The sequence below is a fragment of the Fulvia fulva genome, chromosome 11, assembly GCF_020509005.1.
Source record: "Fulvia fulva chromosome 11, complete sequence".
Classification (NCBI taxonomy): Eukaryota; Fungi; Ascomycota; class Dothideomycetes; order Mycosphaerellales; family Mycosphaerellaceae; genus Fulvia; species Fulvia fulva.
The window spans coordinates 493,038-520,043 of NC_063022.1; the positions used below are offsets into that span (position 1 = coordinate 493,038).

The 27,006-nt window shown below is 53.7% G+C and overlaps 14 protein-coding genes across 14 annotated transcripts; 8 read left to right on the plus strand and 6 right to left on the minus strand.

Moving 5' to 3' along the window:
* Positions 1–126: 126 nt before the first annotated feature.
* Positions 127–3,273, plus strand: CLAFUR5_12664 (Efflux pump vrtL; the record flags this gene model as incomplete). The annotated part of the gene is made up of 4 exons (XM_047911812.1): positions 127–1,219; positions 1,332–1,496; positions 1,772–1,812; positions 1,870–3,273. 4 exons carry the CDS (start codon positions 127–129, stop codon positions 3,271–3,273), a joined length of 2,703 nt encoding a protein of 900 aa, XP_047767979.1.
* Positions 3,274–3,283: 10 nt separating this feature from the next.
* CLAFUR5_12665 (Nonribosomal peptide synthetase gloA) lies at positions 3,284–4,455 on the minus strand (the record flags this gene model as incomplete). Its single annotated transcript, XM_047911813.1, has 2 exons — positions 3,284–3,766; positions 3,802–4,455. The coding sequence occupies 2 exons, from the start codon at positions 4,453–4,455 to the stop codon at positions 3,284–3,286; spliced, it is 1,137 nt and encodes a 378-aa protein (XP_047767779.1).
* Positions 4,456–5,214: 759 nt separating this feature from the next.
* Positions 5,215–5,804, plus strand: CLAFUR5_12666 (uncharacterized protein; the record flags this gene model as incomplete). The annotated part of the gene is made up of 2 exons (XM_047911814.1): positions 5,215–5,223; positions 5,289–5,804. 2 exons carry the CDS (start codon positions 5,215–5,217, stop codon positions 5,802–5,804), a joined length of 525 nt encoding a protein of 174 aa, XP_047767781.1.
* Positions 5,805–5,932: 128 nt separating this feature from the next.
* Positions 5,933–6,895, plus strand: CLAFUR5_12667 (Oxalate--CoA ligase; the record flags this gene model as incomplete). Its single annotated transcript, XM_047911815.1, has 1 exon — positions 5,933–6,895. One exon carries the CDS (start codon positions 5,933–5,935, stop codon positions 6,893–6,895), a length of 963 nt encoding a protein of 320 aa, XP_047767780.1.
* An 83-nt stretch (positions 6,896–6,978) lies between these two features.
* Positions 6,979–8,568, minus strand: CLAFUR5_12668 (AMSH-like protease sst2; the record flags this gene model as incomplete). Its single annotated transcript, XM_047911816.1, has 1 exon — positions 6,979–8,568. One exon carries the CDS (start codon positions 8,566–8,568, stop codon positions 6,979–6,981), a length of 1,590 nt encoding a protein of 529 aa, XP_047768106.1.
* A 404-nt stretch (positions 8,569–8,972) lies between these two features.
* CLAFUR5_12669 (uncharacterized protein) lies at positions 8,973–11,017 on the plus strand (the record flags this gene model as incomplete). The annotated part of the gene is made up of 2 exons (XM_047911817.1): positions 8,973–9,168; positions 9,225–11,017. The coding sequence occupies 2 exons, from the start codon at positions 8,973–8,975 to the stop codon at positions 11,015–11,017; spliced, it is 1,989 nt and encodes a 662-aa protein (XP_047768105.1).
* Positions 11,018–11,285: 268 nt separating this feature from the next.
* CLAFUR5_12670 (uncharacterized protein) lies at positions 11,286–11,894 on the minus strand (the record flags this gene model as incomplete). The annotated part of the gene is made up of 1 exon (XM_047911818.1): positions 11,286–11,894. One exon carries the CDS (start codon positions 11,892–11,894, stop codon positions 11,286–11,288), a length of 609 nt encoding a protein of 202 aa, XP_047767686.1.
* Positions 11,895–12,788: 894 nt separating this feature from the next.
* Positions 12,789–13,231, minus strand: CLAFUR5_12671 (uncharacterized protein; the record flags this gene model as incomplete). Its single annotated transcript, XM_047911819.1, has 3 exons — positions 12,789–12,821; positions 12,874–12,959; positions 13,012–13,231. The coding sequence occupies 3 exons, from the start codon at positions 13,229–13,231 to the stop codon at positions 12,789–12,791; spliced, it is 339 nt and encodes a 112-aa protein (XP_047767687.1).
* A 1,866-nt stretch (positions 13,232–15,097) lies between these two features.
* CLAFUR5_12672 (uncharacterized protein) lies at positions 15,098–15,821 on the plus strand (the record flags this gene model as incomplete). Its single annotated transcript, XM_047911820.1, has 2 exons — positions 15,098–15,446; positions 15,532–15,821. The coding sequence occupies 2 exons, from the start codon at positions 15,098–15,100 to the stop codon at positions 15,819–15,821; spliced, it is 639 nt and encodes a 212-aa protein (XP_047767684.1).
* Positions 15,822–16,516: 695 nt separating this feature from the next.
* On the plus strand, positions 16,517–18,683 carry CLAFUR5_12673 (Eukaryotic translation initiation factor 2A; the record flags this gene model as incomplete). Its single annotated transcript, XM_047911821.1, has 2 exons — positions 16,517–16,541; positions 16,594–18,683. 2 exons carry the CDS (start codon positions 16,517–16,519, stop codon positions 18,681–18,683), a joined length of 2,115 nt encoding a protein of 704 aa, XP_047767685.1.
* A 523-nt stretch (positions 18,684–19,206) lies between these two features.
* CLAFUR5_12674 (uncharacterized protein) lies at positions 19,207–19,413 on the minus strand (the record flags this gene model as incomplete). Its single annotated transcript, XM_047911822.1, has 1 exon — positions 19,207–19,413. The coding sequence occupies one exon, from the start codon at positions 19,411–19,413 to the stop codon at positions 19,207–19,209; it is 207 nt and encodes a 68-aa protein (XP_047767690.1).
* Positions 19,414–20,479: 1,066 nt separating this feature from the next.
* Positions 20,480–21,415, minus strand: CLAFUR5_12675 (Smad nuclear-interacting protein 1; the record flags this gene model as incomplete). The annotated part of the gene is made up of 1 exon (XM_047911823.1): positions 20,480–21,415. One exon carries the CDS (start codon positions 21,413–21,415, stop codon positions 20,480–20,482), a length of 936 nt encoding a protein of 311 aa, XP_047767691.1.
* An 892-nt stretch (positions 21,416–22,307) lies between these two features.
* On the plus strand, positions 22,308–25,058 carry CLAFUR5_12676 (uncharacterized protein; the record flags this gene model as incomplete). The annotated part of the gene is made up of 2 exons (XM_047911824.1): positions 22,308–22,424; positions 22,470–25,058. The coding sequence occupies 2 exons, from the start codon at positions 22,308–22,310 to the stop codon at positions 25,056–25,058; spliced, it is 2,706 nt and encodes a 901-aa protein (XP_047767688.1).
* A 331-nt stretch (positions 25,059–25,389) lies between these two features.
* Positions 25,390–26,427, plus strand: CLAFUR5_12677 (Oxidation resistance protein 1; the record flags this gene model as incomplete). Its single annotated transcript, XM_047911825.1, has 1 exon — positions 25,390–26,427. One exon carries the CDS (start codon positions 25,390–25,392, stop codon positions 26,425–26,427), a length of 1,038 nt encoding a protein of 345 aa, XP_047767689.1.
* Positions 26,428–27,006: the final 579 nt, after the last annotated feature.

A 27,006-nucleotide genomic window follows, 5' to 3' on the forward strand; every position in this document is an offset into this window, starting at 1 on the left:
TCGGACATCTCGACCAACACCATGGGCTGCCAAGCACGCGTCATAACTGCTGTTGATCAGGTCTTTACTCTACTGACATGCATTAAGCTCGAACAACATACATTTGGCTAAATGTGATTACTCAGGATGGACCACAACCAGATACAGAAGCAGCTCTTCCTGTTTGGCGATCAAACATTCGTGCTGCAGCCGCATCTGAAAAACCTGCTTGAGCGAACGACGCACAGCTCAGCACTGGACTCCTTTCTCTTGAAGGCCCACGATAAAATCTGCTACGAGACTACGAAGCTGCCTGGTCGGACAGGAGATAATATAGAAGCTGAGATAAACACCCTCGAAGGTCTGCTTGGCTGGGAGCAAGACAATGGTGGCAACACACGCCGCTGCATTGCACTGGAAATGGCTTTGGCATGTCTGCTCCAGCTGGCGAGCTTCATGCTGGCCCAGGACGTGGACGAGCTCTGGGCTGCAAAGGCAGCCGATCAAGCGCGCTCCACAGGTGGGCTGGCCGCTGCCGCAGTGGGCTGTAGCCGCACTATTGCGGACCTCCAGAAACTGGGATCAGAAGCCGTAGGCATTGCGTTTCGAACGGGAGCTCTCACAGATGAGGTCTCTCTCTCAGATGCCACCTCATTCGACCTACGAGAACAGAGCTGGGCTACTGCAGTGATTGGCCCCGGTGCCGCCGACACTGTACGCTCCTACTGTGAGCAACAAGAGTCAGACTGCACCAAACTGCTACCTTTCATCACCGCCTTCGCCCCGCGAGGGGTCACTGTCAGTGGTACGCCAACCTCACTAGCCCATATGCGAAGCTCTCCAGCGTTCAAGAATTTCGAGTTGAAAGAGCTCCCGTTGTATGGTCTATACCATGATCCGCATCTGTTCTCTGGTAGAGCAGTGCAATCGCTTCTAGCCGATGTCACGCCCGAATCAGCTGCCAAAAAGTGCACCGCTCCCGTTATTTTCGGCTCGGGCGAGGAGTTGCAAGGGAATTTCGGATCACTCATAGCAGCCGCAGTCATGCGTATTCTGCGTGAACCATTGAGATGGGTCAAACTGGTGGATGCTCTGAAAGACTGGTGCCAGGGAACGACAGCAGATGCCGTGAACGCAGATGTTGCCACATCAGGACTTCTCATCAATGCATTTGGTTCTAAAGCAGGAAGCTTGATCATGAAGCAGACTGATGTTGAGTGTTCGTTGGTCGAACATCCGTGTCAGTAGCAGAGCGGGACTGCAGTGATCATGTCGTTCATCCATGGGCCCAAGTAAAATACTTCTCATCCAACACTACGATACGACATCTACGTGCTCACCATTATGCACAGATGCCCACCATCACGGCATCGGCACTTTTTTCCAACTATTCGATGGTTCAGGTCACTTGCAGGATATCAGTAGACACTTCGCCGGTTGCCCGGAATGCAGCATGCTGGTCTTGCCTGAAGCGGCGAATACGCCACAAGAGATAGAGTTTGGTGGTGCATGCTATTGTATAGCGCATGATCGACAACTTATGCGTTAGCCGTTCCGATGTGCGGTGACACCCTTGAACTATGATGCTCTGCTCGATGGATATTGCTGCTCTCGGTCTTTCTGGGCCATGATTGATACTTCGCTATGAGGCATTTCCGAGGAGGCACCTTGACGAAGGAAGTATCAGTGAAGTCAACTCCACATTGACGCATAAACGTCGGTATCTATGTAAAACCGATCGGAAGAAGGTCGACCTCGAGCCGTCAGCTGGCAATATCGTGTCATGAGAAAGCCCCTCCGTCACCGGAAGACGAGCACAAGGACGATAACCTGGTAAGATCCTGAGCTGATGGAATATGCATGATTTGCGTGCTGACCGTCCCATCTCAGATAACTTTTGGTGGACCGGAAGACCCTTCAAACCCGAAGAACTGGCCGCTGAGGAAGAAATGGCTTGTTGTAACCACAGTCTCGCTATACGCCTTCTTGAGCCCAATGACCTCGACCATGATCGCCCCAGCCTTACCAGAGCTACGGATCGAGTTCAATATTCAAAACCAGACTGGTTCTGCGTTGATGCTCTCGATCTTCCTCCTTGGCTGGGTAATAGGACCAATCATCACAAGTCCTTTGTCAGAAGTGTACGGCCGCGTTATCGTCCTCCAGCTAGGAACATTGATATATCTCGTCTTCAACCTGGCGTCTGGCTTCGCGCAGACTCAGGCTCAGACGACTGTGCTTAGGCTCTTTGCTGGCATAGGCGGCTCTACATCGTTGGGGATCGAAGGTGGTATCATTGCAGATTGCTTTGCACCAGAGCAAAGAGGACTGGCCGTTTCGATTTACAACCTTATGCCGTTGCTCGGACCGGCTGTTGGGCCCATTATCGGCGCTTTCATCACGGAGTACTTCATGTGGAGGTGGTCATTCTGGGCGACGAGTATCGCGGATGTAGTTATCCAGCTAGCAGGTTTGGTGTTTTTGGACGAGAGCTGGGCACCAAACATCTTGGAGCGCAAGAAGACACGACTCATGAAGCAGACTGGGAACAAGAATCTCTACACTCTTCAAGATGTCCACGACGAAGGAAAGACGCTCGCATCCAGACTACGGCTGGCTTTGACACGTCCACTGAAGTTGCTCTTCACCCAGGTGATCGTCCAAGCACGGTGTCTTTATCTGGCATATCTCTTCGGCGTCACCTTCTTGGTGCTGTCGACCTTGTCATCACTATGGACCGAGCGCTATGGATTTTCCATCGGTATTGGCAGCTTGAACTACATCGCCTTAGGCATTGGATACACCTTCGGCACCCAAGTCTCCGCACGCCTCAACGACAAGATCTACAAGCACCTAAAGTCCAAAAATGACGGACGTGCTGTGCCCGAGTACAGGCTACCCATGATGACACTCGGAGCAACACTCATGCCCATAGGCCTGCTCATCTACGCCTGGACATCACAATATCGCGTACACTGGATCGTGGTAGATATTGGAGTAGCGATCTATGCGGCAGGGACCTTTGCTAGCTTCCAGTGTCTGCAAACGTATCTTATTGACACGTACACGACATACACAGCATCTGCTTTCGCCGCGGCCACGATCTTGAGGTCGATTTTCGGGACTGTGTTTCCGCTGTTCGCAAATCAGCTGTATGAAACATTGGATTATGGTTGGGGAACAACGACATTGGCGCTTATTGCTATCGTGACTGGATGGCCAGCACCTATATTGCTGTGGAAGTTCGGACCACAGTTGAGGGCGAGAAGTCCCTACTCTGCTGAGAAAACATGAGGGTGCTAAATCAGGCCTGTATATCCACAGCATAGTCCTTCACAATATCGTTCCAATCCATGCCGTCCAGGACCCCAAGGAGAGCTTTTCGATCCATCTTCAGGCTGGTTCTGTAGGGTATCCTATCAACCAGTACGAACGCCCCTGGAACCATGTACCCTGGCACCAAATCCTCGAGGCCCTTCGCAACACGTTGAACTAGCTCGGTGTGTTCGGCACTCAACTTTAGCTTTGCACATCCTGCTCCAGGCTTTCCTTGCGCTTCACTCTCTGCAACAAAGCACACCCGCATCTGCTGTTCCTTTTCGCCAACACTATGCTCCAGCACACTGACCACGTTGGTGCTCCAAGAGAGCATCTTATCTTTCCTGTCTTCGTCGTACGACCAGCCAGTCTCGGCAACCGCAGCCTCCACCTCGCCAGGATCGATACGTAGACCATTGACCTTCATGTATCCACCTTTCCTATACATGAAGACAATAGAATCATCCCCCTTTTCACTGTATCTATATCCCCTGTCAAATACACCCATCTCATCACATTCTCACCATAAAGCTTGATCCACCTAGGGTCCTTGGCCCATTCGAGATCGGTCTTGAACACTTCTCGCGTCTTCCCTTCGTCGGCCCAATATCCGCTAGCCAAGGTTAGTCCTAGGATCGCGATTTCTCCTGGGGCGTATGCAGGGGCAAGCTTATTCGGATCATTTGCAGAGACAATGAACATAGCACAGCCGACTGGCAGACCGATGTCCCCAGCTCGCTGCGAAAGCGTCTGACCGTCTGCTTCCAACGTTATGGGCTGCGTACCAGTGTTCATGACGCTGGCTTCGGTAGGACCCCAAGTGTCGCAGAGCACAAAGTCATTCCCTTCGTCCTTAGCAGGTGCAAACCTCTTCATGAACTCCGGCTTCACGGCCTCTCCGATCGTCGCCAGCCGGCGGAAATGCTCTCTGGGTATGTCTGGATCGATCGTGGCCGCTATGCTAGGTGTGATGGAAGCGAAATTGCAGCGCTCTACTAGAATGAACTCATTCAGACCGAACCGTTCTTCATCCGTGGGCATGCATATCCTGCCACCATGTGCGAGTGTAACCCACATATCCGCCATGAACACGTCGAATGTGAAAGCGTTGAATTGGAGGGTCCGTACGGATGGGGACATCTCAAAATAGCGCGACATGGCATTGGCAGAAGTTGATATGGCGCGATGCGAGACCACAACACCCTTTGGTTGACCCGTCGAGCCGCTGGTATGCATGAGGTATGCCAGGGACTCTGCTGAGAATGCTGGAGCCGAGAACTGTTCCTCTCTCAAAGATTTCTTGAGCTCGTACACCAATTTGGGCGTAACAGAGATCAAATTGACGGATGTGAAGTCCTGTAACTTGGCGCGTTGATCTTCGGAGCAAAGGATGACCTTGATCTGGCCAGATTCTAGAACCTTCTCTATTTTTGTGATCTACGCCAACCCGAGACTGCGAGAGATGGCTACGGCCGCCGAGAGTCGGGCAGGTACTGCTACTCGCAGGATTACCAGCATTCATACACCAGGAGCTTTCGAGATGATTGAAGGTATGGAGATTTTGAGCCCTGGAGCGGTCAGTAGCCCAGAGTGGACACCACAAGTAATGAAGACGTCGAAGAAGGATTACTTTGGGCAGGTGTAGTGGATAGTGGTCCGTCTCGATCTTCTAGAGTAGCTCTATTTTCCCATCTGTTTAGACAGCAAACCTCGAGTAGACAAATGCTCGAGCGTCTGCTATGCATGAGCACAGTCGCCGCAGACACACAGTCGAGCCTCGAATTGCCGCATGCGGGAACCACACTCTCGCCCACGCGGTTCGTGCAGTAGTCAATCCGACGACCAAGAGATCTTCCAGACTAGAGTAGTCCACGGCCCAGCCGACTGGTGCCCGTCTCGTGGACGTCTGACGGCATCATGCAGGATGTACCTGCGGTGGATGAAAGCCATATCGATCAGCTTGAGCTTCAACCTTCACCTCTCTAAAGCAGCCCCCTTTCCTGTTCCCCGGACCTCAGACTCACAACGACTACAACGAACACCATGAGTTCCAAGAACACACTCCTAAACTGACTCCACCCCTCGAACGACGACCCTCCCACAACTCCCTTGCCAACAACGTCCACAACCTCCAGCAAAGCCTGTCCGCCAACAGCATCGAAAAAGGCGCCAAAGCCTCCATAGTCCTCACAAACCAACACGTCTTCACCACCTCCTTCCTGGCCCTGACCCTCAACTCCGCTACCATAGCACCCCTCAACCACGGCCTCAAGGAACCAGAACTCGCCTCCTACCTCCAAGATTTCGGTGCTGAAGTCCTCGTCATCTCACCAGAAGACCTTGCCAAAAAGACAGCAGCCTACACCGCTGCCCACAATGCAGGTCTCCGTATTGCCACAGCTTCCGTCACCGATGGCAAAGTCTCAATTACTCTCGAAAAAGACCACAAAGAAACCCCATCAACCTCTACCACACCCAACGAACCCGCACCCTCAGACATAGCCTAGTCCTCCACACCTCTGGCACAACCGGAAAACCCAAAGCAGTGCCCCTCACGCACGCGAACATCTCCCGCTCCATCGATAGCATCATCTCCCACTACTCCTTAAGCCCCTCCGACCGCGCGCCAGTGATAATGCCCCTCTTCCACATCCACGGCCTCGTAGCCGGCCTCTCCTCGCCCCTTGCGTCGGGCGGCGCTGTAATCTTCACCCCCAAAACCGCGTCCTTCCTTCGAGACGCTGTTACGCATGGGGCGACGTGGTATACCGGGACCCCAACCCTGCATCGCCTAGCGGCGCAAATGCCGATGAAGGAGAAGCCGGGTTTCAGGTTCGTGAGGAGTTGTTCCAGTAGACTTGAGGGCGGGTTGGCGAAGCAGTTGGGGGAGAGGTATGGGTGTCCGGTCGTGGAGGCTTATGCGATGACGGAGGCGGCGCATCAGGTTTGTAGTAATCCTGTTGATGCTGCAGGGACGAGGGAGGGCAGTGTGGGGAAGCCTACTAGGGTAAATTTGAAGATTCTGGATGATGGGGGGAGCGAGGTGGCGGTGGGGGAGATTGGGGAGGTGTGTATTAAGGGTGAGAATGTTATGGCGGGGTATATGGACAATGAGGAAGCGAATGCGAAGAGTTTTACCAGTCGAGGGTTCTTCAGGACTGGGGATCAGGGGAAGGTGATGGAGGATGGGTTTGTGGTTTTGACGGGGAGGATCAAGGAATTGGTGAATAAAGGAGGAGAGAAGATTAGTCCGGTGGAGATTGATAATGTTATTAATCAGCATCCGGATGTTGAAGAGGGTGTGGCGTTTGCGATGCCAGATGAGATGTATGGGGAAGATGTTGGTGCTGCTGTCATTCTGAAGAGTGGTGCTGATTTGGGCGAGAAGGAGCTCAAGGCTTATGTGGGTGAGAGACTGTTGCAGGCCAAGGTGCCGAAGAAAGTGTTCTTCGTGACGGAGATACCGAAGACACCGGTTGGCAAGATGCAAAGAGGACTGGTCGCGAAGACTATGCTTGGTGAGAGCGATGAGTGTGAGAGAAGCGGCGCCGGCGATCCGGTTTGGAGCGATCTGCGACATTATACCTCGTGCATCTGAAGATACCACTGATAGCTTCCTACCCTTCTTCAGCCCAACCTCACCTTTCTGAGGTACAGGCTGGATGCAGTTGATAGCACAACTCATGGAGTTCTGAGATCCACGACCTCGAACTCCAACGGGCCTTCCATCACATGGCCAGGCCGTAGTGCATCCGTGTACAAATTGTTCTCAGTATGTGGGTGGAAGAGTCCACTCTGTTTGCAGTCTAGTACGTGAGGCAGACCGGGCGGGTCCGTCAGCCTGAAGACACCCCAGTCGGGCATGTGCCTGGGGGCGCACACAATTGCAATAGCTTCCGGTAGCATGACTTGATAGCCTGAGCTAGTGTGCAAGTCTCTAGACGAAAGGAAGCAGGATTGCGAGGGATGTGTGTGTATCCAGCCACAGACGAGGAGGTTCTTGCTATCGCAGTAGTCGAACAGAGCATTGTCACCAGCCTCGGTAGTATCGCACGTATCGGAGGTGCTCGTCTGATCCGGAACAATGAGATGTGTGATGAATAGAGCGTTGGAGATGACGGTAGCACCAAGGATGCCACATGTCTCCATGTTTCTGGCTGTATTTGGGTGAGCCAGGTTGAGGAATGCATTGCGCAGTGCCGGTGGCAGAATCACTGTCCGTAGAGGCTCGCCAGCTTCTGTGTACGCCGATGGTTCGAAAGTGTATTTCGAGGGAAGCTGGGGTTGTTGTTCAAAGCTGCGATCCGATGCTGACATGGTGGGACTGTCGTATCGAGGCCTTGGGGGCACTCTAGGTGGCCCACTTGCAAGCTCAGAAGTTTGCTGGTCGTACAGAGCCTCTTTAGCAGGTCTCGCTGGTGGCAATGCATGTCTAGACTCTGGTGCGACTGGCGGAGGACGATTCCAGTCTATCCTCTCCTCCTTAAGTGGAACGCTTGGGTAGAAGTATGAAGAATGTGGACGCCGCCATGCGCGCGGTTCATCCCGGTCTTGAGTTGTTGGCCGTTCGAGGTGACTCGCAGCTTCTCGTACCCCGTTCTTATCGTAACCCTCATCTCCATACTCACGACCGACAATGCCCTGGCGTCTCGAGGCAACCGTGCCAGGTGAAATGCCCGCCTGTTTCGTAGACGTGCGAGTGGCATCTCTCCTTCGTATCTCTCGATGTGCAAGCTCCACGGCAAAATTTCGATCATTCAACACACTGACTGTTTGCGTAGGGCTGGGTGGTGCACTATCAAGTGATTGTCGAGATCCTCTCCGAGAGTCATTGTACGACGGATACTGCGAGGTCCCTTGGTTGAACTCTTTCTGAGCTCTTTGCCGTTCGGCATTTCGTCGTTCCATAGCCTTGACATAGCGTTGATAGTTCTGAGTGATTCTCGGCTTCCATTGTTCGAGCTTGACGAGACCTTTCTGTACCGCTTTCCTAGCGTGGGCGAGTTCGTGCTTGTACCGAGGGTCGCGATAGTCCGGATGCTCGGGAAGCTTTTGGAGGACAAGTTCGCAATGTCGGTATATGTACAGATATGCGGTCTGGTAGTTGCCTTCCTCCTCGCAGATTGAGGCTTCTGTCAGCAACATCTTTGCCGAGCGGAGCCATTGCTGCATGGAACGCCCAGTATTGAAGTCAAAGTTCTGAGCTTCACGCACGATCTCTTCGACCGTCCGCGGCTTCGAGAAGGCAGCATGATGGCGTGAAAGCGCCATAGTGATGGGAACAGTTCAGAGCCCGCCAACGTGGTAGAAGTTGTTTGTTGCGTGTGCTGTGCCGATCTCTCCGATTGGGTGGGTGGTCTTCTTGGTCGCGATCAGGCCATGGGCTCCATGTCGCAGCCAGCACAAGTCTCAAGGTGTTCGTGAGATGGCAATCTGTCGGAAGTGATGACCTCTTATATATATCGTGTCAGAAGGTGTTGTCATGCTCATCGTCGCTGCCTGACGTTGACGTTGATGCCACGCCGAGCGGCTAGACAAGGTTTCGTATCCCTGCTGTTGCGCCACACTGCAGGTGTGGCTGACGTGCCCTGGTCCATCAAATCTTTCGACGACTGCCATCTCCTTTCCATCATTCCCTTCTTGACCTGCTCATCTTCTTATCGTTGTCTTCGTTCATGACCGGCAAGTCGGGCGCGGTAAGACGCTTCATCGATCCGAACAACCCCGTGACCACTGCTCTTGCCCAGACATTTGGTGGTTACGGAGCATACAGGAAAGTCATCAAAGGCAAATCAGGTCGAGCGAGGCAAGAGCCTGTCGACGCATACGGCCATGGCCCGAGAACAGACATCGTTAGCGAGAAGCTGTGCGGTATGGAACTGCTCACATTTCCCCGTTCTGGAGCCAATAGCTAATGATCAACTCAGACGACGTGCTTCAATATCTGGCTCCAACCTTGAAGCCTTACAAAGGCTGTACCATAATCGACATTAATCCTGGTCTCTGTATGTGGAGCAAGAAGCTTCATCATCTCCTCAAACCAAAAATCCACGTCTTGATGGAACCAGAGGAATTATATGTCGACACCTTCATCAAGCCACTTTTGCAACAGCCGGGATCCACTTTCAAGCATTCGTCTCTCTGTGGCACAAGCTCGGGAGAGTTCCTGGACAACACGAGATCTCTTTTGGATACTGTCGACTTGTTGCCAGAGCTAACCAAGCGTGAGATCGATGATCCTGGATTGCGGCAGAATCATCCATCTCTGCTGATCACAGGCAATCTTGCGAGGAAGACTTCCCGGGGAAAGGGGATGGTGGTCAATGTCGTATCTACTGCCCATAATGTGGTACAAAATCATATCTGGACGTCTCTCAGCAACGAATTGCTTCACAGAGGTGGCCTGGCACGAATGCTCTGGTGGATTCCGGACCACGAGAAAGGCATCATGATACCCCAGCGCAATCAGTACGTTTCCGGATATAGTGTAGGTCTAAATCTAGGCGCACAGGTCTCCGAGGTGGTGGGCGTCAAACCGGGAATCACATACTATCGCAAAGGTGGAATGCGAGAGACCGATATAAAGCTCAACGAGAGATCTGACGGGATCAGTATCGAGAGTGCTCGGCAGGTGCGGGCCAGGATGAAACAAGCAGGTGTGCGGCTGCCTACACATCGCACGCAGCTCCAACCCCAAGATCTTGGACCGGAATCTCGAAAGAAATTGAAGTCACCATTGGAAGTGTACTACCGTTCTTCCGTAGAAGTTGAGAAAGGCATTGATGACCTCGAGAGCCGAAGCCAGGCAGTACTCGCTGCAGTAAAAGAGTCGAGAAGTGTCTATAGGCCGGAGAAGCTCTACTCGGCGCTGGACCATCACCTCAAGCGTATCGTATATCCACAAAGTCTATGGCAACCAACCGATGAACGAGAAGTAAACAGAGGGAGATTAAACCGCCATTTGGGCGGTGACACAAAGGGCAAGTACGACATGTCTGGTGGGGCCTTGTACGGCAGCGAGATGCGCGCTGCATTGATCCTGGACCTGTTTCTGTGCATGGTCAATCTTGAAGCTCACTACTGCGCGATGAGGGAGCAGGGTGAGAATTTCGACGCCCTCAAAGACCGACTCATCAAGCTCGACGAAGCGATGCGCACTAGCTACCAGCGGGACAGTCCAAACCTCCAGCAGCCGATCGAGCTCATGCTAGACGACAATATATCATTCTTCTCTTCACCACAAAGTTTGGCTCACGACAGGCGACCCTACGAGGCATTGCAGGCATCAACAGAAGATTTCTGGCCTAGATCTAACATGGCGCTGCTCGATATCGTACCCCATCCGCGCGATCTGGCAGTACCGGACATTGCGACGAAACTGGAGGCTACCAAGGCAGCGCAGGATCTGGTCAAGTATCTGTTCATGTACAAAGCAGCAACTTTACCCTGGGCTCTCGACAGAATGGCCGCGAATGCTGCTCAAGACTTGTTGCCGAATGTACCGGCAGTCACTGATCCAAGGAAGGGAGGACGACTGAATCCGCACAACGTGCGAATGCGTGTACTGTCCGATGACATGCTGGAGGGCCTCATCAAGGCCTGGTTTGAGTGGCCTTTCAAGCCAGAGACATGGGAATTGGCACTCGCCGCTGGAGGAAGTGGTGTACGTGATGCGATTGCTGAGGAGGAAGAGATGACAGCGGATGTGACTGAGGCGTAAACAATCGTTGCGCAGGATCATGGACCGTCTGGTGCACTTTCTGAATCATCGATGAAGTAAGCAGCATCACCAAAACGTCAAATGGCAGAACTGGAGTGTTGATCAAGTGCGAAAGTCTGGTACTTCATGCCCTTCAGGGCGATCTCATTATCATTATCACATCTTGAACCATTGCAAGCTGCACGTCATCATCAGAATATACTTCCAACCTTTCCTTCCAACGCCTCGCTAACCCGCTGATACATCAAATCGACAAACTACAACTCTTCTACAAAGCCCAAGCCCCAAGCCCGAACACCACGGCCAAAATCAAAGAGACACTCCCAGCTTCAAGCCCATCCGCAGCACCAGTATACGGCACCACACTGCTACTCGGCCTCGCACTCCCAGTAGGCCTCAACCCCCCACTCCCAGTCGGCCTCATCGTCATCGTCCCATTCCTCACACCCTGCACCGTCGTCGTCGCCGTTACAGTCTTCGTAGAAATAATCGTCGTCGTCCCCGTCGCTGATCCCGAAACTGAAGTCGTAGTCACATATCCCGCCATCGAACCCATCGGACCTATCGATGTCGCTGTCGAGCCTCCAATGGAACTCAAGAACCCATTACACAGCCCTTGCTGCACGTTACAAGTGTTGAAAGCGCATTGCTCGTTGATTGTGCAGGCGGCTTGGAAGTTTCCGCAGCGCGGTTGGAGCATGGAGTTTGTGGCGTAGCATTGGGAGTTGAGGGCGCAGGTGGAGGTGTTGGGGTCGCAGTTGTCGCCGAGGGGGACGACGCCGGCGGAGGTGCCGGAGGTGGCGTAGTTGGATGCTTGGGGAAAGGCGGATGTGAGGGCGCCTGTTGCTGTGAGGAGGGTGAGGGTTGAGGTGCGCATTGTGATGGTGTTGTTGGGTGGGTTTGATGGGTTTTGGGTGGTGGTGGGATGAGGGTTTGATGCGGGCTTGGGTGCTGTCGATGGAGTGGTTGTTGCTGTTGTTGTGGTTGTTCTTGATGTAGAATAAGAATCAACTTTGATGAAAGTATTGTCTCTATATGTATCTACTCAATAGTGCATAGTCCTTGGTATAGATAGGCCATGGCTGGTGAAAATCAAGCTGTGGCGTCAATGTCCTATAGTTCCCAGCCTCCTCGATATGCTGCATAAGCCTCTCGAACTTACCGATTTGGGCGCTAAATCATAGCCTTCTATGACGAGCAATGCACACATTCATACGAAATCGATACCATGAGCGTGGTTTTGTCTCTGGTCGTTCCGGAGCATCATGGTAATGCCACAGAGGGAGTCTATGGTCAAACTTGGCAGTGCGGCTGTGGTCATCGCACAACAGGCTGCAAAGCTGTGGATCAAGATTCTTGCACCTGCACCATGTCCATCTTAGTTTCGTGAGCGTCTGTAGCCTTGCCTGCCATCTGTGAGCCTATGCATCATCAATGCACGAGTCGTCGTACACATCATGTTGAAGGGTCAGAAATGGAGGAGGTTGGAGAACTTTCACTTTCGCTTCGCACGGACCGTCGACTCCTTCCGACCTCGTTGCGCTGGACGACACGACATCATGCTTTGGCACCTCACGTCTCAGCTGTGCTATACGGCGCCATGGTTGACATGTTGACGTGACGTCCAGCCCATTCTTTTACACTGTATTGAGTTTTTCTTCGGGCGGGAACCATTGATCGTTGGCATTGAAAGCGGAAGCAAGATTGTAAAGATCTTCGGTGTGAATGAGGTACTGTGTCGCGATGTTGCAAGCTGCGTTCTGGTTGTGACCTAAAGGTCGTAGCAGAGGAGAGCCTGGCCAGCCTGAATGGGGTCAGTCATCAATACCACTCGAGAGGCTTCTCAAAGTACTTACGATTGGCAGGACACAGCACTGAGCAGTGGCACCAGTGTTGGCACAGTCGTCAACGAGGGTCTGCTTGGAGTTGACGGAGAGGGATGCTAGCGATCTGTCAGTGTCTTATCCGTCGTGCGACCGATTGAATTCATGTACGTGGGGTGCAAGCGAGGTCAGCAATGCCGAGGATGCTGGCCTGGCAGCACTGAGGCGTGTAGAGAGCAGTGCAGATGCCTGCAGCATCACCCTCAGATGATTGGCCGGCACCAGACTGGCCAGCACCGGAGATGCCGTATGACTGTGGCTGGTTGCCAGCGATTGGGTTGGCGGCAGCAATGGCAGCGAGGCCAGCGAAGATGACGGCGGTGAACTGCATGTTGATGATGTGGTATGGGTTTGACGTTATGTGAGTTGAGTGAAGCTGTATGATTGAGCTGCTGAGGATGATGAGAGAGCAGAAGAGAGAAGAGCCGCAATGCTTTTATGCCTTGCTCAAGCCCTGGGATACGACACAGACCACTGAAGAGCTCATTTCGAGTCCGAGGGAAATCTCAACAGCAGGAGTCGGAGAGCTCGTCGTACAGCATTATTGCATACGGTGAACAGACATTGTCCTCGCTGTATCATTCGTCAGTACACAGCACGAAACACGGTCCACAGCTCGGTGTTTTCGAGTGTGGTGTGCTGACTCTGGTGCCATGATGACGCTGGTTGGTCTGTCACAATGCCTCATCGGGGGTCTTCCGCCCATTGCAGCGGATGATATCTCTAGACCGAAGCAAGTGGGCCTGGAAGCGAAGAGTCAGGTCTGGCAGGAACCGCTGCGTTCGCGCTCGTACAGCTCGTTGGCAGTGGGTCACTTTGTCCATGACTTTCACTTTGTCGACTGTCCTGGTGGAACCGGTATCTTTGAGTCCGAGGCCATTGCGCACAAGCACTGCATCTACAGTATCATGAGGTGCTGGTTGGTTGGGTGATGGTCCAATGGTTCCGGAAGGATGAGGTTGACCAACGTTCGTGGAAGTCTGCTAAGTCCGCCCATGTCCGGCAGGGCGAGGAGATAATGTACGAGCTTGAAAATAGCGGACCGAGTGATCGACAGGAACACCCCATTTTCTGTGCCGACTGTTAGTGTTGTCGATCATCTTGCTTACAGGTGCTTATTTCAAGCAAGAACGTGGACAGGTGTGCGCGGTCGGCGTGCGCGGTGCTTCGTGGTGCTTGATTTGCGACGTTAAGTACTTGCTTTCTCACTTGGGATCATGGCATCGCTTTCCGAGCACCATCAACCGTGAGCCTCCAAATAAAGCCGTAATGCTCTCGAAGGAAGTATCAACAGACTGCAGAAGCTACTGGGGTAGTGACGCATCAAGTGGGTTGACCTCTGGTAATGCAAAAAGTGGTGGGCCAACTCAGAGCCTTCCTTACCCACGAACACGAGGTAGTACCAGGGGAGCGGTCCGTTTGTAAAGGTTTAATGGGGCATGATGTGTGACTCGATGAAGCGTCTTCGTAGTTCGGACCGAAGGCCTTCCGGGATCCACTCCAAGTCATGGCGACAAGGAAGACGGCAGTCGGCCTGCTCACGCCTCCCAGCAAGCTGAGATGATGGCCCAAACTGCGCGGCTGTGCTGGGCTAGTGAAGTAGGAACCTGTTGAGCTGGGACGACATGACTCTCCGCCGTCCCACACCGGCAGTAGATGCTCGAGAGCAGCGGTACGAAGGCCGGAAGCATATGGAAAGGAAAAGTGTGGTGTATTGTTTGCACTTAGTACGGCTCCATGTTTACGCATAGACCGAGCATGCCCAGAGAGCGACAAAGATCAAGAGACCATTGGAGAAGAGGCTTCTTGTCTCGACGATGTCTTGGGATCTGACATCCAGAGGTCCATGAAGGGGCACCGGGAGCATCCGTCTGATGCGGTAGTCGTCGAGCCCAGCGACAGGTTTCCGTCTGACCATGGTTCTGACTGCAGCGAGAGAAGACCAAGCAAACGACCAGATATTGCCTGCTCTGCTCGTGTGTGTACAGAACGTCGACGGAGATGAAGCCTTCAAGTCAAGAGGTGAAGTCAAGATGTTATCTCTACCTGAGACATTAGTCACGCCTTCCCAATTGCTCTCCTCGGCACAATGCGGCCCGCTCGGCTCAGCCCTGCAAGCATCTTCGGCTCTATCCGCACCTGGACTTTCATATGATCATCGACTCAAACATCTTCCACTCCTTCTCCCACACCAACCATGGCCGACGATACCCGGCAGCCAAACGGTCAGCCCAAGGGCGCCATCCAAGAGGACCTCTCCTGCGAAGCTCTCACCGCTCACCCCGAGAACAAACCCTTCGAAGGCCAACAATGGCAAGTCCAAAATGGCAAGACCATGCCATACAAACCACCCGAGAACGCGAACATGATGCCTGGAGGGACACAGCACACAGCAGGTGGAGAGACTCCCGAGGTGAATCTGTATAATGCGTTGCATGTTGGGCAGCCTATAACGGAGATACATAAACGGCCTTGCGTAAGGGACGCGCTTTTGACGGGAATTGGGGGAGGCTTTGCGACAGGCGGAGTCAGGGCGATCTTCGGAGGTATGTCTCAAGGCCCATGTTGTGTTATTGGGACACGATGAGACGGAAAATGGAAAACGTCAACGCTAACCCTGATAACTTGCAGCCCCAATCTTCAAAGCCTGCAACTGGGCAGTTGGGACATTCTGCGTCGGAGCGGGAATCATGTATCAGACCTGCATGTATAAACGGCAGGCGGAGAAGGAGGGGATGATGAGGGCTGTGGAGATTTTGAATAAGAAGGAGATGGAGAAGAAGGCGAGGGAGCAGAGGAAGGAGGCGATGAGGGAAGAGAGACGGCAGGCCAAGGAGAAGGAGCAGGATGCGCAGTTTGCGGCGTTGAACATGGCGGCACCGAGTGGGAACAATGGGAAACCGTGGTGGAAGATCTGGTGAAGAGATGGAATGGAACGAATGAACAACATGCATTGACCGCAATGACTAAAGCTGCCTCTCTCAACTGTCGAAGAGGATGACATTGACACTCTGAATCGTGCTGAAAGCGAGACGCGCGCCACAGCTTGCAGCTCGGGAGTCATTGCTGTAGACGGTCGTGCTATCGTGGCGCTCAGGAAACGATGTGGGCGCTCTACTGTGTCTAACAGGAAGGCCAGATCTGAGCACAGCGTTGTATATATATGTATACCTACATTCACCACTTCTTAATGAACCCATGAAATATTGACGGTGTCCGACTAAACTTTACCGCCCCACGGGCCGGATGATCGCTCACGCTGAACCTTAATTGGCGGCTGAGCTTGGCAGAGCTGCGATTGACGCTGTTTTCCAGAAGCCGCCGACTTTCTTCTCGATTCCTCAAGGTCCATCCTCAACCTGCAACTCTTCTGTTTGCTGCGTCCAGCTGACTATTCGTGTCAATATACACTACTGAGGTGGATTTAGCTATTCAACTCAGTCACGCGCGAGTCTTCACCTGCCTGGCCAATTACACCACCAGTCCATAAAAGCGCAACAAAGAACCGCCCGAGACCTGCTACGAGACAAGTATCAGCATACAGCACCACCCAACAGCGCTGCAGCCCCTTCTCGTCAGTATACAGTGACAGACGCGTGACGCGCTGTTGACTACCATGGCTGCGCCGACTCAGCTTGCTTGTACGACCCATCCGCACGCCCATTACCAGCTTCTGTGCTAACATTACTGCAGACCGCACTTCCAAGCACATCGGTGTCTTCGATGCTGCCCCGGTCTACGAGCCTCTCCCGGGCTTCCAGCGCCCCGATGGCAACCTCCGCTGCTGTACATACTCCCCAGATGGCCGCTACTTTGCATGGGCATCGCCGGACAATGTCAGCGTAGTGGATGCCTCCGTCGGACATGTAGTGACCACTCTGCCGGCACAGAACGTCTACGAACTAGGCTTCTCGCCAGCTGGTACGTTCATCATAACTTGGCAACAGCCCACCAAGGACGCAGAGGGCAACGCGACCAAGAACCTCAAAGTATGGCGCACCATCGACGACAACGCGGGCGAACGCGGTGAAAGAGCAGTGGTAGGACAATTTGTGCAGAAGAGGCAGACTGGCTGGAACTTGCAATACACCCCTGACGAGCAGCTCTGCGCTCGTACCGTCACCAACGAAGTGCAGTTCTTCCAGAGCCAGGACATGAGCACGGTTTGGAACAAGCTGCGCGTCGAAGGTGTGGCCGACTTTGCGCTCTCTCCGGGCAAGAAGCATTCAGTTGCTGTCTTCATCCCAGAGCGCAATGGTCAGCCAGCAGCTGTCAGGGTCTACAACGTGCCCGACTTCAATACCATCGTTTCACAGAAGACGTTCTTCAAGGGCGACAAGGTGCAGCTGAAGTGGAACCAAGAAGGCACCAGTCTGATCGTGCTGGCCCAGACTGAGGTCGACAAGAGCAACAAGAGTTACTACGGAGAGACGAACATGTACATCTTGAGTGCCAACGGAGGCTTCGACTCCAGGATCACGCTGGACAAGGAGGGACCTATCCATGATGTGTCGTGGTCACCCAACTCGAAAGAGTTCGGTGTCGTCTACGGCTTCATGCCTGCGAAGACCACCATCTTCAACCAGCGTGCCATCCCACAGCACAGCTTCAACTTGGGCCCCCGCAACACTATCCTCTTCTCTCCACATGGTCGCTTTGTTCTTGTTGCCGGCTTTGGAAACTTGGCTGGCCAGATGGACATCTACGACTTGGAGAAGAACTACGAGAAGGTGTGCACGATCGAAGCTAGCAATACCTCAACCTGCGATTGGAGCCCTGATGGCAAGCACATCCTTACCGCGACGACGAGCCCACGACTCCGTGTCGACAACGGTATTCGTATCTGGCATGTTGGTGGTGGCTTGATGTACAACGAAGACATGACTGAGCTGTATCACGTTATTTGGCGACCACAGTCGACGTTGCAGCACCCATTGGAGAATCCGCTGCATCCAGTGCCGACTCCACACACTTCTGCCTTGGAGTTTCTAGGCAAGGCCAAGACGCCCTCGAAGCCAGCTGGCGCGTACCGTCCCCCCGGTGCGCGTGGCACTGCTACGCCGCTAGCGTTCAAGCGTGAGGATGAAGGAGGCGCTGCGTTTGTGAGAGAGATGATGTCGGGCAAACAAGAAGGACCGCTTACCTTTGGCGCTCGTCCTCGACGACGTGAAGTGCCTGGCGCCGAGACCGTTGCTGGTGACCTACCACCTGGTGCGGCCCCTGGCGGCGGTGTCAGTCTCACCGAGGGCGACGAGAACCTGAGCAAGGCGGCCCTGAAGAACAAGAAGAAGAGAGAGGCTAAGAAGGCTAAGGATGCTGAAGCCAAGGCTGACGGACTCGCACCTACCCAGAACGGTGAGGGTCAACAAGGCAACCGTGACCGACCACGCAGCCGCTCCAATGCGAACGCTAACGGCGTCAACGGACGCGGCGGCGGCAACCAGAACTCGCGTCCACAATCACGTCGCCGCGATGGGAGCCGTCAGCGTGGACCACCTGTCAGTGTCCACACGTCGCTTCCTAAGCAGACGGCCAATGGCGCTCCGGCAGGTGCACCCGCTGCACAGCAAGCTCCTGCCCCTGCTATCGAGGTTAAGAGCCCGGACAATCAGTCACCGCAGGAGAAGAAGACTCGCTCGCTGCTGAAGAAGCTACGCGCTATCGACGACCTCAAGATGAGGCAGGCGGGCGGTGAGAAGCTGGAAGGTACGCAAGTGCTCAAGATCGGCACAGAGGAGCAAGTGAGGAAGGAGCTCACCGCGCTTGGCTATACTGGTGATTAGAATACTCGAGAGAACCTGTAGAGCGCAAGGTGCGTCTTGATGCCAGCAATATGGTTCTGCTCCTCTTTCTGCGACATATTTTCGCAAAGCGGTGGATGTTCCGCTTCGCTTCGAGAACATGTCCCACAACCAGCTTTCCCTTCAGAGTCCACCTTATCACTCGCGTTCTACCCGAGTGCCTTATCAATGCCCTTTCGACTTGGTGAAATTCGTATAGTCTCGCGCCTCGCTACGCCGGTCACGATGATGTCGTAATTTCAGATAGTGTGATAAGGATCAGGCGTGTCAGAAGCAGGCCTGGTGTTGTGATCTTCATCAGTGTGAGGCTGTGGATGAGGTGGGAACGAGCGGTGTTCGGGGGAACTGGATGGTGGGAGGTGTGAGGTATGAAAGGGGCAAGGACTGGAGAGGAATGGGAGATGCGTTAGATAAAGTAGAGTGGATTCCATTTCAGATTATGGAGAGTGAGGGGAGTGAATGTCTTCTGCTCAGAAGCACACAACTGTCGGATCTCCCATGCGTCCTACGCCTCAGATCGCTCCTTGTCCTTGCTAGATGTCGCCGTAATACCCATATCCGCAGACATGTCGCGCTGATTCTGATTCTCGTTGCGAATCCTAGCTAGTCGAGCTTCCGCCTCCTTCGTGATCTTTCGCTGCAGCGCGAGATTTTGTTCCGATAATGATAGTAGCTCCTTGAGTTTGGTGTGCTGAATGTACTCCTGGTACATAACTGTAGCGCCGGTGATGTACAGGTGATCTTGTATATGCCATCACCGGAAGTCAACGTCTGCGCGGGAGAACTTTTGTAGGCGTGGCATCGGACGGTGATGCTGAAGGGGGACATGTTCTTGGTGGTGTGTCTCGCGAGCGAGTGTTCTCTGCGGTGGTTGGGATGATACGTGTTGCGTGGTTCTAGGGTGGGAGAGGTGGGATCAGTTGACTGGTCTGCGTGTTTGTGCTTGGCTCGTTCCCAGGGACGAATCGGTTCCGGCGTAATGAGTTTCGCTGCTTGCTGACCAGCTGAGCTTGAGGATAAAGTTTAGTGACTCAAGAGCTCCATTCCCTTTATATATTACGCCAGCAGAACTTCCTCGCCTTCTCTTCCACAACATACACGGGTTGAAGGCGACGCAATGTGAAAGGGTCTCATGGGTACGAGACGCCAGATCTTCTGTCGGATAGCAGGCACACTTCTTTCGAGATCCTCTTCCTCGAAGTCGTGTTGCACGGAAGATCAGACTGACGACGACACGGGATCAGTCAGCGATATGAGAAGTGAGCAGGGGTTGAAGCTGTCGTGAAGCAAGGCAAGCCACTCTCAATCGCAGAAGCGGATTGTACGTTGACACAAACGCTTCGGAAGAGGCGGGACGGACGGCGAAAAGAGATGCAGAGCTCCTAAGTAGCTGTCCAATACCGCACAGCAGCTGGCGTAACACTTTCGTGCGATCTTTTCATGATCGTAGCGAGGTTGCGCTGTTGCTTAGATTGATGACGGTCGGCACTGCAATGCCTGAGTGCAGTTGCCTGATGCGGTCGCGCTTGAGCTGAGTCGTCGTCTCAAAGTGAACCTGAACGTCCTTCGATAGTTCGCGCCTATCGATGGATTGGAAGGCCGAGGCGGCGATGGAGCTTGAGCATACAATATTCCTCATTCGGATATGATACGTGCATGCTGATGCGATGATCTTTATGTTGGCAGCTCCTTGGATCGCTAGGCTCATCTCGGGGTGTGCCAGCAAGATCAGAGCAATTGATGCATCACTCATTCCTTTCGCCATAAGTAGATGTCTATCACTTCTCAGCCGAAGGAAGCATCATCACATACTCCCTTTCGCTGCCACCAAAAGTGACCACATCCTGATCTAAAAGCTCCATGTACCGGCTGCCCTCGAGCTTCTTCCCATTCAGCGTCGTCCCCTTCGTGCTGTCCAAGTCGATCAAATACGGCTTGACCTTGTTCGACTTGTCGCCGTACTCATTCGTAGTCGTCCTGTGCCTGAATTGTATAACGGCATGCTGCTTCGAAATGGTGGGGTGCTCCAGATGCAAGTCTGTTACTTTCTCGTCACGACCAATAAGCCATGCACTCTTCTGGTGCAAGTAGATTGTGTCGACCAAGTCTTTCCCTTTGAAGACGTACATTCGCCAAGCTTCTTTGGTCGGTGGCTTCCGGGCTTCAGGCGGTTCGTGGTACTTTAGCACTGTGTTGGTACCTGCCACAGTGTTGGCTTCTTTGGCAAGCAGACCAGTAGGCTTGAAGTTGGGCTTTTGCTTTTCTGGTGGTGGAGCTTCGCCTGGTGCGACTTCGCCACGGAAAGACTCGTCTTGCGATGGAAGAGGTCCCTTAGATCTTTTCATAGGCGAGCGTGATCTTGATCTTCGCTTCTTTGCTGGTGGTGATCTAGACCGACGGCGCTCTCGGCGATCTCGTGAGCGCGATCGAGAACGGCGTCTCCTGTCTCGCTTTGACTCTCGTACTCCATCTGATGCTTCATCCGCGGACCTGTCCCTGTCCCTTCGAATGTAGCCTTTCCGCCGACTGCGACCTTCTTCCTCCCTATCGGGGTCTCTGTGGCGATGGGATCTCTCCCTGTCTGTCGGACTTCTGTCATGTCTGCCCTCACGCCTTCTGTCAGAGTCGCGAGAGCTGCCGCCGAATTTCCGATCACGACGACCGGCGTCTGAGCTGTCGTCTTCACGGCTGTAACGCCGCTCCCTCGAGTCCATCGTATACGGGCTCCGATAACGTGACTGCTGGAACCCGAGACACAAGCACGTGAGGCGGAGGAACTGAGTTATGCGCTTACGCAGGATCTTGCAGCCAGATGTGAGGCCTGGGTGTGACAGTTGACACAGTCAGTATCTGCGTGACTGCTCACCGCTGCCAAGGGAACTGTACACCGTCAATCACCGCCAGAATAGGTGTGTCTTTGGCCGGAGTTGTGTCGATGGCGAGAAATTTGCCAAGAGCGCTGTGGCGGTGTGGCTGGTGCAGCGCCACACGACAACATCCTGGCTCTTCCTTTCACCTTCCTTTCTTCCTCTTTCACGGCCCTACACACTCACAGAATCTGATATGCATAAACTGCCTGCATCGGAGAGATTGATGGCCAGACTGCTGATTGCATCCATGTCACGATCGATGGCACGCTCGACCACCAACTGCATGTCCTGACGCGCCGCTCAATATCCGGCGCGTAGCAAAACATACCATCTGCGCCTGCGAAGGAACATGTATCCGAACAGGCGCGAGTAGTCGTTTCATCATCATCCCGCACTTCATGAACAACAACCGAGCACCATTCGGCTGAAGTCAGAGTTCCCAAGCACGCTTGCCGGCCCCCATATCACTGCCGCCACGGCGCCCAGTGTGCTGACGACCCGGCATCATGCACGGTGAGATTGAGCAGTACCGTACTAAAGTCGGTCTAACACATGCGAACCATCTGCATCGCAGATGTGGGACCTGCTGCAGCGCCACTTGCTCGATGTCTTCTACTCCGTGTACCCCATCCGGGCATCTTCTCTTCTTGCACCCTGCTTAGTTGCAAACTAGCTTACACGTTCCACCGGATCGCTAACAAGAGCTGCTGACTTCCAACAATGTAGCTCGACGACCATGTCTAAGTTCTGGACGTGGAATGGTTCGAGAGACAGGAAGCACGATCTCAACGGACTTCCATCACTGCCTGCAGACTTCACCACCCGTGGCATGGAGCACGGCCGAGGCCGAAGGGTAAGTCGTGTGATGAAACAAGTGGTCAATTGCTAATCGTAGCAGGGCTCCAAGATGACTCGGAAGCCGTTGCCATTACAATTCCATCAGGGCGTTGAGCCTCAATCAAGGAGCAGCAGTCGATCGAACGACACTATCGCACTTCACGATGCCGCTATCAAATCAGCAACGAACCTGATGGCTGTCATGAGTGACTGTCTCAACAGTCCTCAGCTTAGTGCCCATCTGCTGTCTGCACAGCAGCATTCGGCCTGCCTGAAGCCAATGTACGGTCGTCCTCGGTCCCGTACGGCACCTTCTACACCACTGGTCGAGGCGCCCTACAAAGAACCCGTGGAGCTCGAAGGGTCTACACCTATATGGACACAGTCTGCCACACGTCAGTCTCTGGACGCATATCGTGCTCAACATAACACCACTATCGGGCAGTCGATCATCCGCCCTCATAGCAGTCCCCAGGATATCAGCTATAAGCTGCCGGTGTATCCCCCACACGGCTTCGATCGAAATACAAGCAATCCTCAATTACTCAATGCGCCGCCGCAGACATACGAACATGTTCCGCCGCCCAAGACCAGGACGCCTTTGAAGATGAATCTGAGTGGCGAAACACTTGTGGCACCAGATCTTGAGCGTCCGAAAGATAGAAGATGGAGCATGGACCACAAATCGGAGTGGCACAATGATTCGGAACACATGTCGTGGTTCAACATGGACCCTCACACTGGTGAGCGTCAACCTGCGGTCCAAGCACAGCGCACACGCAAGGACTCAAAGTTGGAGCCGCAAGGCCAAGCATTGCAGTCTCAAGATGGGTTGGAGCGCATTGTCGCCATGAGAGCTTCCCATGAAGCGCACCTGACGTCTCTGAAGGCAGCGCACGACAACGAAATCGCTTCTCACCTTGCCTACATAAAACTGTTGGAGGCCCAACGTCAGACATCGCAGGTCCCGCAGGCGCACAATGACGGTGCCAAAAAGCATTTGACTCTTGATACGAACCGCCCTTCAGGTAGAAACAGCGGCACTGTCTATTCAGACACGAGCGCCACGCCATCGCTCAAGTCTTTCGAGCAGTCTCTGGAACACCAAAAACGAACCTCATCTGAGATGGCCGCAGAGATGGAGGCTTTAAAGCGGAAGCTGAGTTTGTGCCGCAGATCGCAAGCAGATCTTGGCGATGTGCGTGGCGAGCGTGATGGCCTTCGTGACATAGCTGCGAAGAATGATCGTCGCATCGCACAACTCAAGGACATCGTGCGGAAAGCCAAGGAAAATGAGAAGATCATGAAAGCCCGCACGCAGCGCTTGGAAGCCAGCCTCACGGCATCGAACATGGAGCGAATTGACGTTCTCCAAGGCTTCTACGAAGCGTGCGAGCAAGTGGATAAGCTGAGAGGACGTGAGCGGGTCCTTGTCAAAGAGCGCAACGTTCTCAGGTGCGAGCAGAGCACGATTCCAGAAGACTCTGGTCAAGATCTTCGTGGACGCGGTGATACCTTCATTGGGACCGAGGCAGACACAGCACTTTGGTGCCGATACACGCCCGGAGACGAGAGCGACCTGCAGGAATTGATTCAACTTCGACAGCTAGTAGCAGAGAAGGACGCTCATATCTTGCGACTGGAGGCAAAATCGACTACCGAGCACTACAATCTGCCGGCACGTGATAGTGTCGAAGCGCTCGTCAGAAGATATGAGCAGCAAACGACAGCTTTGAAGGCGGAGTGCGACCAGTACAATACACTTCTACACCTCGAACTCCGAAGACAGGCCCGATCCACATCATACAGGACAGAAGCAGTGACGCCACAAATCGAGCATGAAGCCGCCACTGTTCTCGCACGTAAGCTGGACCTCGCGACACAAGAGACCAGTGGAGAAGGACCGATGAAGGAAGACAACAGCGCTAAGATGAAACAGCTCGAGCAGGAACTGCAGCATTGCTACCAAGAAATCATCATGTACAAGCTGGATGTTCGCGGATACAAGAAGGACTTGAAGATCATGCAGACCGACAACGACGCCCTGCGCTCACGGTCCGATGTGACTGTTAGTAGCAAGATGTGCGGCTGTGGCCGCAGGAACGACAGTGCCCCGGCAGGAAACATCGCCAGGCACGACAACCTCGATCACTCAGCAGGTCTGGGAATATTGCATGCCGGCCCGCCAGGGACACCTCCCTCCACTGTCGCCTCTCTGACTGCATCTGCGCTATTGACCGCCTCAATGACCCCGACTCCTGCTCCTAACATGGCAAGTCCTCTCAGACCTATCACACCTCTCGGCAAGCATAAAAAGCTCCCAAAGCCTCCTCCGCAATCGAGAACCCCAAGTCCGAACACTGGATCAGTGCAAAGGGTGAGCAATTTACAGCGCCAGGAGACGCTGCGATCGTTGTCTGAGTCGATCATATCGTCGTACGCGAAGCGAGGTACTCCGGAGCAGGAGACTGAGGTTATACCACCACTACCGACAAGCCGTGGCAGGAGATCTGCGCCGCCTCCGTGGAGGACGCCAACGTATGCTGATCGTGTGATGGGAGGTCATGAAGCTACAGCGATGTCTGTGACGAAGATATCAGGAGAGGTGTTGAGAACTCCTACCATGGGTCTTGCTGGGGCGGGGAATTGAGAGCAGTGGCAGTATTTGCAGTAATTTAGTGTAGCCATTTGAAGCGGTGTCGTATCTTGCCATACTTGTATATAAATCATACTTCTCCCTTGAGCATTTCACTCCATGTCCGTCGGCATGTGCTCACAAGCAAGCATTATTCGGCCCGGACCATGCCGAGTCGGATGCAAGGGTGCCGAACCTTGTGCCTGGCCGTGAGTACGTCAGGTCCATGGGTGTTGTTGAATTGCCATGTGTCAAACCTTCGATCGTAATTTCATGACTCTGTTCTTAGCAGACCATGCACGCAGCAACGACCCACTCAGCTGAAACATAAATCGTAACCGCCTCAATGTCGAGCGATACGGGCCCGCGGTCCTCCTCCGATGCTCCTCGTCCGCCTCTACAACCTCCCCAACCCTCCTCCCACAACACCTTCATGTCCACGCTCTCATACTTCACCGAACCCGTATCATACACCGTCAAAGGCCTCGTGAGGAGACTCTCAGAAGACGAAGCACCCACAGCTCTGGCACGAGCTCTCTCCGCCAACTACAACGGCTCCATGACAGACCCATCAACAGGCGTCTACCACCCAACGCAAGCACCCATGCGCCGCAAATCGCCCTTCCAGCCTCCACCCCTCACACCCCTCACCCTCAACGGCTACAAGAAGAGCACAACAGGCAAAGCCCGCCTGTTACGAAAAGCCGTCGCAGAGGAAATCCGACTCCTCATTCCGCCCCGCCTACAACTCATGGACCACTGGTCCCTCATCTACTCCCTCGAACAAAACGGCAGCACTCTCTCCACACTGTACTCCCTCTGTGACCAGTTCAGGGGCAAGCGCGGCGGCTTCGTAGTGGTAGTCCGCGACTCCAACGGCGGGACCTTTGGCGCATACCTCTCCGAAGCACCGAAACCACAACCTCACTACTTCGGCAACGGCGAGTGTTTCCTCTGGCGCGCCTTCGTCCTCCCCGCGATACCTGAACTCCTCGATCTCCCGCCTCCACCGAGCGCCGACACAACCCACGCACAGCGGATGACGACTATCGGCCTCGCACGCAGCGCCAATGGCTCCAACGCCTCTCTCGCCTCCCTCAACGTCCCGAACACAAACGGCACGAATGGACCTAAAGAGACGAGCACACCTGAGCGGATACGTTTCAAGGCATTCCCATACACGGGCGAGAACGATTTCCAGGTGTATTGTCAGCAAGACTACTTGAGTGTGGGCGGTGGGGATGGACATTATGGACTCTGGCTGGACCAGAATTTGAGCAATGGGGTGAGTGACACGTGTCCGACGTTTGGGAATGAGCAGTTGAGTGAGGAGGGGAGTAAGTTTGAGGTCATGGGGGTGGAGATTTGGTATGTGGGGAATTAATGGGAAGGAGAGTAATGTTCGAGTATGGAAGAGAAGAATTGGTGAAAGGTAGCGGGGTTGCGGATGAGATACAGACATTACGAGCATTTACAGGTGTAGTTTCTATGGTCGGCGATGGGGCTGGTAAAGGGATGGGCGTTTTGGGATAGAAGATACCCGGATGATGAATGGAATTGTTTCGATTTCGGCCATCTAGGCGCTTCCTAACGAGTCTCTCCGCCCACCCTCTTATCCTGTGAACAGCGGAGTGCTAGTGCTGGGCACATGGCACGGAATCTCTTTCTGGAAGCACCGCACCATTGATCAGGACTACAACACGGTGCATGCCGCGGCCGTGCTATTGTGAGCAGCGGCAAACCACTGGGGCAATGCGCACGGTCACGCTATGTCCCAGTCAACGTGGACCGGCAATGGAAGATACTAAGGAACCAAGCGATCTGACTCTCAGTCTGGGATGGTGAAAGCGTCTACATCGGCCCAAGCGGTGAAAAGAGAAATGCAAGATGAAAATCACTCTGGTTCATACGTGCGAAGACTGGATCCTAGCTAAGCTATCGCCCAAATCCAGAATCAGCAAGG